This window comes from Octopus sinensis, linkage group LG3, assembly GCF_006345805.1.
Source record: "Octopus sinensis linkage group LG3, ASM634580v1, whole genome shotgun sequence".
NCBI lineage: Eukaryota > Metazoa > Mollusca > Cephalopoda > Octopoda > Octopodidae > Octopus > Octopus sinensis.
The window spans coordinates 31,081,085-31,093,584 of NC_042999.1; the positions used below are offsets into that span (position 1 = coordinate 31,081,085).

The window sequence follows — 12,500 nt, forward strand, 5'->3', positions numbered from 1 at the left end:
AGTTATGCATTCACTGATGTGGCATTGTATTTCCCGTTGCTCAAACTTGATTAAAATGTTCAATTCGGGCCATCTAAACAGGATTTTCTCTTGTATATCTTTGAAACATCTAGTAAAACTTTTGATGATTTTGAAAAATGTTTTATCTTTGGTAGGCGGTGGTTAGACAATTCGTTGTACAATAGAGTCTATCAGTGTAGTTAAGACGCACTACTGTGTTGGGAACAAGTCTAGCTCCAAACGTCCGTGTTGGGAAAAAGCTAGCTCCAAAATTAGAAGACAATCATTGTATAATCTATTGTCAGATAATAGATTCTGTGTCACCAGAAAAAAAGATTTGGATTAAAAAGATCAAATCGTGAGTTTTGTCAAATAACGTACTCTCAGCTTTGAGAGGAGAGCAGGACAAGAAGTCACTTCTATACGATTCAAATATTGCAAGTCTTTCGAGAAGAAATGTAACCAAGCGTGTATTTGAATCTGAATATGATGAACTCATTTTATATTTTGAAGTACAGGGTGTGGCGGAATTATTTGCTTGGCTGAATGATGAGGAGGGATCATGCACCTTGCCAATTTCTTTCATATTTATGAGCCGCTGAACAAATTGAATCTTCAGATGCAAGGAAGGAATACAAACATGAAACAATTTATTGATTCATTGAATGCCCCAAGGGCAAACTGGATAGCTGGAAAAGGAAAGTCAATATAAAGAATATCTGAGAAATTGTCATCAAACTTTGATGGTGGCATTGAAAGCCAAGTATTTTCAAAATTATAAAAAAATTATTTGCAGCAAAATACATTTATTTAGCCGCCGAGGAAATGGATTTAGTGTAAAATCCATTAAAATTGTCACTTGAAAAGTTGCTTATGACTGTCAAGATGAATTTCTATAATTGAAGAATGTTTCAGGAGCAAAAGATTATGTTCGATTAGAAATGCATCATAGGAGATTGACGCTTGATGTGCGATTCCTATCGAGAACGGAAGTTGCATTTTCATTGCTTCCATTTGTGCCAACATATCTTTGTGAGTCAGATTCTTTAAGTCTGTTGCAAATGGGAACGAGGCTACATAGTAGATTAGAAATTGAAAATGAATTGTATTGTGCCCTTTAAAGAATTTTTCCACAGCTCCAGTAAATGGCAAAGTAAAAAGAAAACAAAAACTCATAGGATTCCCATTCACTGCTATTTTTATGAGATGAAAATAAATTACAATAGCCAGGTTTTCTATTGAACATTTTGTATATTGAAGTAAAACGTAGCATGTAGTCTGTGAAATAATTAGCTACGAATATAATAAATATTTTATTGAATTTTTGAAATCTATCAGCATTCCTTTATTACTAGATCGGCATTATAAAAATATCCCAAATAATCTATATGAACTTAATATAGAAAACTAAAGATTTCCAGTATTATATGTATATTATTTCGAATGCAAATTTTGATTCAGACAATATTGAAAAGCAGAGAATATAATTTTGAAAAATGAAAAATACGAGAAACAACGCCAGGAGACGATGGTTGAGAAATAATTCACTTGCTCTTTTTCTCATCCTTCACACACACACGCACACACACACACAGAGGTGAGCACGTAAGTACAATGTTACTCAGCGTTTCACGTTCCTGTTCGTCGAGACAGTTCAGGTACCTGAACAATCTTAATTCGTTATTTACATTATTTACATTTGAAGAAAATTTTGTCCTCATCTCGTTCCTTGTTAACACAACGTTTCGGCTGATATACCCTCCAGCCTTCATCAGGTGTCTTTGAGAAATTTTGGACCTGGTATTTTTCGATGTTATTATTATTATTATTATTACTATTATTATTATATTATTATTATTACTATTATTATTATTATTATTATTACTATATTATTATTATTATTATTATTATTATTATTTATCAGGTCACTGCTTGGAATCGAAATCGGAATCATGGGGTTAATAACCCACGCTCTTAATCACTACACCATATGCCCACGGGCATATGGTGTAGTGTATAAGCAAACGACGTAACGTATACTAAATGTAAGAACGAACGGAAGCCAAACAGAATTTTTCATAATTCTTCATCAGTCATCGACGAATATTTCTGCCGTAAATCACACTCTGTGTCAATTTGCTTCTTCCGTTTCGCTCTTGTCCCTAATTCAACGCAAGCAAAGTGTTTCTTTTGCCGCCACCGCCAATGGGGAAGCACTCAGTCTTATGTTTTAAGGCGCGAAACTGAACAGTGCCATTGGTCGATAACTGATGAAGAATTATAGACATTCATTTGTCTCCCATTCGTTTTTACATTCAGTCATTTGTTTACACAACTTTTCATTTATCAGGTATTGGAACGCAACAAACACAGTAATTGTTTTAACAACTAAGTTTTATTTTATATATCCGTGTGATTCTCTCTTTCTCTCTTTTGCCTTTATTCTTTCTCCTTTTCTTTCTCTCACCCTTTCACTTCTGTTCTAGCCTTTCTACCAAGTCCTTCTCTCCCTCTCTCCCTCTTGTATTCCTATCCTTTCTACTTACTCCTCTCTCTCCCTCTTGCATTCCTAGCCTTTCTACTTACTCCTTTCTCTCCTTCTTGTATTCCTAGCCTTTCTACTTACTCCTTTCTCTCCTTCTTGTATTCCTATCCTTTCTACTTACTCCTTTCTCTCCTTCTTGTATTCCTATCCTTTCTCCTTACTCCTCTCTCTCTCTCTTGTATTCCTAGCCTTTCTCCTTCCTTTCATCCATTTCTCCCTTCTTTTCTCTGTCGTTTCCTCTCTCTACAGTTTTTCTCCTCTTCCTGCTGCTGTCATGTGACCAGCGACCACTTTCTCTTTTTCTTCCTTTCTTAGAATGGTCCTTTAGCTGACCAGTCATAAATTCCATCTCTCCGTTCTTCATCCTTCAAAACTTTCGAAGTCTTACCCACTATTCTCCTTGGCCCCAAGGTCGTATTTTGTTCGACTGTTTGTCCTCTGCCACCCTTCTAAATCACACTCTGTGTCATTTTGCTTGTTTTGTTTTGCTCATCCCTAATTCTACACAAGAAAACATTTTTTGCGGGCACCGCCAACTGGGAAGTACCCAGTCTTATCGTTAAAGGTGCGAAACTGAATATTATCATTGGTCGATAACTGATGAAGAATTATATATATATATAAAACATGGGTAGCAATTTCTCAGTACCAGTATCTATATGTGCGTATATCACTTGATCTAATTTAACGTAAAATTTAACATAATATAGGTTATGAATTTATTAAATTTCTAAATCTTTATTATCCTACAAATATGTTAAATACACTGTTAAAATAGGATATTATCATTATATTATTTTGAAAAATAATTTGCTAAAATAGTAATGCCAATTTGTTGAAAAACGTTTATAAAAAATGTCGCCTTGTTAAAAATACCATGTTACAAATGTAACATTAAATAATAGTTTAAATAACCATTTTTCACTGCATTGTTATAAGATAGCAGTGCGTTAAAGCTATTTTTAAAATAGAATGTTTTCTTAACAGTAATTCAGTAGTACCTTGCTAAAAACGTATTGCTTTCTTAAAATGATACGGTAAAAAATTGTTATAATCTTCAAAGTATATTATTAAAATTTTGTTAAAAGTGTAGAAGATATATTATATTCAACTTACAAATAGTAGTTTAAGTTTAGTATATTAAAGTATGTTAAAAATGTAGTACTTTGCTAAAATTATTATGGTAAAAATATTAAAACTATTCGGTTAACATATGTTAACATATAACAAAAGCTAAAATAAATCATTATATCAAAATTAATCTAAAAATGCATTACAATGTGTGTGGTTAAAGATATGTTAAACAGGTTTTGAAAAACTATAATATGTTAAAATTATTAGATTAAAACAATATTGCTATGTCAACATACATTACTAATATGATGTTAAAATACACAACAGTTCTATATAGAAATATTTTGAAAGAAACTTCCAAGAAATGCCTCGTTATGTTAAAAATATTACCGTAACGATATATTGTTTGAAAGACATTGTGTCTTAATAGCCATGTTAAAGTATATTATGTTTAAAATATTTCTTGAAAAATATAATCGTTAGAAAATTATTGAAGATTGATCGAAAAAACAAAACTGGAAAGCGGTTGTTACCTTTCCAGCTGTCAACAGACCAAGGTTCGGAATCATCAAAATGTGCATCACCACCAAACTCAGGAAAGAAAGCGTGAGCTAATGTTCCTCCGATTCCATCAAACGGATGACGATCCCCGTGTTCATGAGACGCAAACATTACATCGATATCTGTATCCCTGTTAACCAACTGTTTGAAGGTCAAAGATGTGACATCACTCCAAACCTGTGTAAAAGAAATACGAAAATACATTAAAGTGACATATTTAATATATGTTATATTATTAGATATAGCGACCTCCTTCACATCTCATTGAATTCGTACTCCACTCTCTTAAAAAAGGTGGGAAGACGTTGGAAAATATAGACTGGAAATAATTTGAATATAGTAGACATATTGTACATGAAAGTTTGAGGGCCAGCGCAGGAATTAATTTAATCATGGCTCTGCTCCTTCAGAGCTGATTTAGAATTAGATAGCAATACCAGTATAACACGTTTATGATTTGAAGAGAGTTGCACTGATATTTAACAGAGCGGCAGTTTATCGCTCATAGAATGCTGAAATGCAACAATTAAAACTACATAGGAACAATAAACAAAAGAGCGATACAAGTTAGTGCTAGGCGCACGTTAAATAATGCTATTTCATTCAACTTAGATGGGTATTATAAAATGATGTACACATTACTGAGAAGGAAATCGAAGATATAAGACAAAATGTAGCCATAAAACCAATGTAAGGAAACTGATTATAAAATTTTAAAATATCTATCACAGAACATAAAAAAAACTCATACAAATGAATAAGAACTAAAAAGGAAATAAAATAACCAAACCGGACACTTAACAGATAATTATCCACAAGCTAATGAATGCATCACAACCGAATTCACAAAACGAAAACGCCACTCAAAGTAAACGACATAGAATTAGTGGTTCTCAATAATTTCTTGCCTCTGGAACCCTCCGATTTCTATTTTACTCTACTGGACCTTCGAAGCCATTCGATGTATATAAAAAAATCTTACTGTATTTTCGTAATTAAATATCATTAGGAATTGAATTAATAAAATTTAAATATTTAGTGTATTGCAAGCAAATAAATTTTAAAAATAAAATCTTATAATGGACCCTCAAGGAACTTATGGACTTCGGTCCAGAACCACTGATCTAAATGGTCAATCTGTTTGCGAGAAAGGAATACCAGCCAAAATCCCTTCAAATCGCAAGATACCGGTCTGTCTTCAACAAACTAAGATATATTAAAAAATGTAATCTTATATATACTGGCTCTGGCAATGTCTCAATGTTCGTGCTTGTAGCCGAAGAGAGATTCATTAAGTCATACGTCGGACCTGCTGAGCACAACAAAATAAGATTATATACTCAGAAAGAAGAATGAGCAACACTAAAGGAATAAATATCATGGAAGGCCCCTTGGGAGTAAACATCTAAATGCACAACCCCAACAAGAATATACATTCTTCTACACACTATACATGAAACGCTGTTCCACACAAAGAGTGAAAAGAATATATAGAACTTGTAAGAAAGTCTGTCCATAGACAAAATCTACCCAAATATCAGTATGCCAAGTGATCAAATCTAAGCAAGGGTCACCAGGTTTGATCTTAATGTAGCCAGATGCTCATTAACGAAATCTTATTGAAATATGTCGGAAGAAATGTTACATAAAATTTTAAAATACAACAGTCTCATTTATCATTAGTCAACAAAGGAGCAAAGAATTGTTCTTAAGATGAAAAATAAAAAAAAATTGAGAGTAAGAAAAACCAACCAAATAAATGAAGCGGAGAGAATGTGCATTAAATATTTTAAAGAGGAAAAGTAACGAAATGATATATTTTTGTCAAATTGGAAAGTTTTAGTATAAAAAAGAGGCCTTCTTTCTCAAAGGATAAGATAAGACTGATAAAAAAAAAGTAAGAAAACATTCTGGAAGTGAAAGAAAGGTTTCTATAAACCTATAAGCCATTTCAATAAGAGTATGCACTTCGGAAAAATTGAGCTCATTTTTCATGGGAATAAAGTATTTGAATGAAATAGCAAACGTGTTAGCAAGTAATTTAACACAATCAATTTAAAGCCTAAAACCAGATGATAGTACTACAGTGCTTTTCATATTTCTTCTGCGCTTTGCTTCACCGCGAAGATAGAACGTTGCATAATTATATACAAAACTATTTTTACATACAAAATCTATTACAATGCTATAGGGAAAAGTTACTTCGTATATTTTACATTGCTGTCACATTGAATAATAATAATAATAATAATAATAATAATAATAATAATAATAATAATAATAATAATAATAATAATAATAATAATAATAATAATAATATGAGTATACCTGTAACGATAATGCTATGATAAAATAAAATTATATAGATAAATAAATTGATGAAGCCATACATACATACTGTACATATTACAAGTTTCCCTGTTTTCCGAAGGGACTGAAAAATGGCAAATTTTTATACTCTACTGAAAATATGTTCTACAGTTTTCCCTGGAGTCGTGAATCAATAACAATTTCAGGGATAAGCATTGCGCTAGAACTTGATGGGCTGAACACCCGCAAGTTTGCTATCTCTATCCCCATTGGGGACTATTTCACCACTTCCCTCATATCGTTGCGAAAGCTAATCATTAATTCTTTGTTTATTATTATATTGAAAATATCAAACTAACTGATACGTTTCTAATTTTATACATTTAATCGAATATGTACGGATCGAAAGAAAAATGGCTAATGGTTTTGACAATTATATTTGCCATGAGCCCAGGGAAAGATACAGACGTGTTCGAACACTGTAGCAAGAATTAGCGTTATAAAGAGGTTTCTAAGTGATAAGTTTCGTATTTGTTTTTGTTTCAATATCATGTAAACAATATTTATCTACATTAATCTTCACATTACTGCTATTATCACAAGATTTGTTCTGTAATTTAGTTGGAAAAAGATTATTCAGAAGATGGCCAAAGACAGAGGTATTTACTAGCTTTTCGCGGGTTGTAAGTTTAATGCGTTTGAAGTATGTCTTCAAAGTCTGAAGTTAGGGAGGAGAAGAAAAATCCGGAAGATTGACGTTTTAAGGAAACTGGCTGAATAAATTATCTGGATTAATATCCAAGTGGCGAAAAGAATAGTTATGATGTTGGTTTATATGTGTTGGAAGGTTATGTAGTTACATATTTCCAGAGGTCTAAAGTAATTTTATTTTCAGTCATTCGATTAGTTCGGTCGATTCTGAAGAATTTTGGAAATCTAGGCGAGCGTGTTATTATTACTGTTTTTACACCAAGTCTGCAATGACAGAAGCAATCTCCGATGAAAGACATTCCTATGATATTTGTAGACATTGCGCATCTAGAACTATATTATTCGATGTGTTCTTATTCTACAAGACGTTATGGTAAATGTGACCTGACGAATAATTATATGCTATTGTGCAAAGCAGTAGTCGTCATCATGTACCGCTACGCTTGTAGCCCGTTGATGGCACTTCAATGAAAGGCTTCTAGATTAAGTGCCAGTTGTCCCTTTGGATGGAGCCATTGTATCACTTTGTTCCGACATTCGCATGATGTTTTCATGAAAGAAATATTGTGTTGGTTTGCCATCACCTTCCCCAAGTGGAATGCCGTTGGCCTACTAGGGCTCACCTGTCATTTGAGAGGTCTCGTTTTTAATCATGCTGGGTACGTCACCCTTCTCCCAAGAAAGTCGATTGATTGGCGGAAAAACTGGCTCCCCCACTTCAGCTGCACTGGAAATACCATAACCAATGAAGGTAATCTGATACGTGATTATTGTAGTTGAAAATTATATACAGAATATCAAATAATCACGTAGTGGCTTTTTAACTGGTTCGTAATTTTCTTGTTGGTTTTGGTGAAACTCCTTTGGAGTAGCCATATTATGAAAGATATTACAACAGTAACATCTCTCTTCTCATGTATTTTGTATTTACGATTATGTAATACCAGAAGCCTTATCTCATTTTTAACATTGTAAGTTGTAGTTTGAGAGAGACTTCATTGTTATTTCTATCAAGTTGAGCTTCATTAGGACTAGACTTCGCCTAATCTAAATGTGTGTTTGAAAGATGACTGAAAGGGACAATATTATATGGAAGAATAATGCATCATTTGGTTGGGAATGAATGTTTCTGTTAGTTATATCAATAATAAAATGAAAATTAGTGAGCAGATAGAATGGGTCTCTAAGAGAATAGAACATAATTTTCAAATCACAAATAATATGAGAAGAGTGTAGCAGTAAAGAGACACAGAAAAGGATATAAGGCCTTTCTGTAGGTGAGTGGTTGTAATGTTGCTGTGAGTAGAAAATTGCTTAAGAACGATTTAATTATTTCTTGGATATCGTCCAGAATATGTTTGTCTTTGTGAAAACTGTATTGTCTCGAATGTAGAACTTTAAATTACCTACATCATTCTATTTATCCTAATTGATAACACCACATTGAAAAACAGTTGTTTTGGTAAAAGATTTGATACAAATTCCTTCGTTATCGTTTACGATGCAAAAATGAGAAACAGTTTATGAAAGAAAAACATCAAGAAAATAGATGCTATTCGTTCTGTATTCATGTTTCAATTATTCTTCATATAATGGTTAAGAATATCTGTCTGCTGGACATGTTAATATGGCAAACATTAGCAACATCAGTTAAGCTAATTACTATACACACTTATTTATTATGCACACAAATATATAATTATCCCAGCTGTACAATTTTGCAATGCTTTTATGTTTTCTCATAAATGCATTGAACAGAGCAACGAAAAATCGAAAAATTTGTTGATTAAAGTTATGTAGAGCCACATAAAAGTCCAACAAAAATTATATATAATTAATTTCATGCAAAAAATCATTAAATTAATTGAAAGTCTAAAAAAAAAAAATGCAATTTTTTATACAAAGCTATTTCTCAGATTCTGGCTGAAATTTGTTGTTAATTACAGAAAAGCGTCTTAAACATTTCCTTTTCTTTTAAATCCTGAAAATTTTATTACAAAACTCTGACATCGCTTCTGGTAACATTCCCTTATCAACAGAATTGGTCAGAAGAATATTGTAACCTAAAGTTACACTCATGTAATCTCAATTATTACATGTCTGAAAATCCTGTATAACATTAAGATTTTTTGCAGGAAATATCATTCATCAACTTCAAAACACGTTGGAGGCTAAAAAAGATATATATGAATAATTTACAATGAATCAGTACGGTAGTTAAGTTAATTAAACATGACTTGATGAATGTTTACGTTTACAAACGGATAAAATACATAGAGTAAGTTTATTTTATTAGATGCTGGAACTTATACGATAGTTACACTAATATTTAGGCTTCTGAATTTTCAAACGATAAATAACATATATATATTACGTTTATATATTTATTGTGCAAGATTTTTTTAATATATATATAGGAGCATTCAGTCGGTTACGACGACGAGGGTCCCAACTGATACGATCAACAGAACAGCTTGCTCGTGAAATTAACGTGCAAATGGCTGAGCACTTCACATACACGTGTGCCCTTAACGTAGTTCGCAAGGAGATTTAGCGTGATACAGAGTGTGAACAAGGCGGGCCCGTTTGAAATACAGGTACTACTCATTTTTATTTTTGCCAGATGAGTGGACTGGAGCAACGTGAAATAAAGTGTCTTGCTCAAGGACACAACGTCAGGAATCGAACCACAACCTTACGATCATGAACCGAATGCCCTAACCACTAAGCCACGTGCTCTCACTATATATATATATATATATATATATATATATATGTAGGAGGTGGCAGGATCGACTTGAAGTGTGTTGAACTTGCATAAATTAGTGTGTTTGTGGGTTAGAGTCGCTGGAATGTTGGCCACAGAGAAAAGTATTTTGGAGGTGCACAAAGCGAGAGAACTGAGCTGTGATCAACAGAGTGAGTGCGGCCGGTGGTGGCTTAGATTACAATGAAAGGAGTATTCACGATGGCTGAAATGGTGGTCTATGAGTTGCGGATGTCTCGAAGTTATGATCCTCACTAGAGCCTAGAGAAACAGAGAAAATGATGCACACTTTGATGCAGGTGTGGTGCAAGGAGGTGCAATTTATGTAGGAGAGAGAGTCTGTAGGCGTGTAATACATTGGAATGGCAAAGGGGAGGAGAATAACTACTAGAAACAGGGTATCTTTGTGATTGTATTCGTCCTCCACCGTCGTGTGACAACTGGAATTGTTTCAACATCCCGTAACATAACCGTTCGGCAAAATAGATTCGATAGGATAAGTAAGACAAAATAAGTTTCAGGAGTCAATTCGTACGACTAAAATTATTCTATACATTGTCCCAGCAGGACCATAGTCTAACGACTGAAACACATAAAAGTATATACATATACATCTTTTCCATCCCACCTCTTCTTTCCTACAAACGCGCCCGTAATCTACACAACTTACTATTCCGTAGATTTATCCCTACTTTCGGTATCCAATCTGGCTCCGTCTTTTGCACTCGCCGTTGTTGTCACGCCTCCCCTGTCCTCTCTAACACCACTGTCTTCTCTGGAACACACCACCGTGCCTTCCTGTCACTAATTATTTCAGATGTACGCCCATCTCAAGCTGTTGTCCCCTCTTCAAAATTGCCAACGCCTCGCTGACCATTTTGCAGAACATTTATGGGATATAGCACTCAGTTACGACACACTGTTTTGGGGGTACTTCGGCTCGGCTGTCGTTCCCTTCAACATCTGTTTCTTTTTGGACTATCTTTCCAGAGAGACCTCTTGGAATTTAGTTTCCGTGTGGAGCAGTAATAAGTTTCCTTCTCTCCAGACTTCGGTCTCAAAGATCTAAATTTCCAACCCCTTTTCTTTTAATCCTACTTTTTCTCTCTTCCAACATGCATGGACACACCGCTCTCACTTACATTCCCACAGTCCCGTTAAGAATAACTCTACATACTTACGCCACAAGCACAGCTATGAATTCCAGACACACTAGACGTTTAAGAAGTCTACACATACACTTATACAACTTATATACTAACGCACACAAACACGCTCCTCTATGATCTAATTCACACACACTTCAATTACTGTTTAATTAGGATATGTTCGCAATACTATACATATTGCAAACGTATACGAATTATATAAAATATACCAACTCTTACGCATTTTTATGTCACATTTATTCCACCTAAACATGTTTATTTCATACGATGCTCACAATGCATACAAACAGTAAGCAAGCATATACTCACACATACATACCCCTGCACATACACATACATTTGGTTTACAGCTCTTCCCATTCGCCACACACATATAAGCACGCACACACAGAAACACGTGCCCGCGCACAGATACAAGCCTATTAGCAGTACATGCATACACACACCAACATGCCAGATTCGTAATTATCTCCCTTGCCACTCACGTCTAAAACAACTTCACTCCCAATCATTTCAGCTAGCCATGACTGTCGGACACACGTGCATCATTATAATTCGTTCATTTTTCATTCTCGTTTTTTTTTCTCTTTCTTTCCCTGCCTATCATTTCATTAAAAGAATGAAGACTCGAAATGTGAAAATTATTTCCTTCGCTTCCCCCATTCCCTGAACGTCAGCTTCATACACCCTGTTTATTTTTTACCTCGTATACATGCTCTATTTTTGGGATCACTTGTTTTTGTAATAATATATATATATATATATATATGCGCAGGAGATACCTTGACATTAATCATTACTATCGAATATTGACCTCGAAGAATTCAGGTATTAAGAAAAATATAGGAGAATTCGGGTATTAAGAAAAATATAGGAGTGGCTGTGTGGTAAGTAGCTTGTTTACCAACCACATGGTTCCGGGTTCAGTCCCACTGCGTGGCACCTTGGACAAGTGTCTTCTACTATAGCCTCGGGCCGACCAAAGCCTTGTGAGTGGATTTGGTAGACGGAAACTGAAAGAAGCCCGTCGTATAAATGTATATATATTTATATGTATGTGCGTGTATGTTTGTGTGTCTGTGTTTGTCCCCCTAGCATTGCTTGACAACCGATGTTGGTGTGTTTACGTCCCCGTCACTTAGCGGTTCGGCAAAAAGCCACCGATAGAATAAGTACTGGGCTTACAAAGAATAAGTCCCGGGGTCGATTTGCTCAACTGAAGGCGGTGCTCCAGCATGGCCGCAGTCAAATGACTGAAACATGTAAAAGAGTATGCATACAGACATGTGTGCCTAAATGTTTACACATATATGCACGTGTTAAATGTATATGTATATATGTGTGCATGTATGTGTGTACATCT

The 12,500-nt window shown here is 34.3% G+C and overlaps 1 protein-coding gene across 1 annotated transcript in view; it reads right to left on the reverse strand.

Moving 5' to 3' along the window:
- LOC115209377 (matrix metalloproteinase-16) overlaps positions 1-12,500 on the reverse strand; it is a 159,124-nt gene that overhangs the window by 16,387 nt on the left and 130,237 nt on the right. The window contains exon 3 of the mRNA XM_029777759.2: positions 4,153-4,357. Coding sequence (XP_029633619.1) covers positions 4,153-4,357 — 205 coding nt within the window. The remainder of the gene's footprint in view (positions 1-4,152; positions 4,358-12,500) is intronic.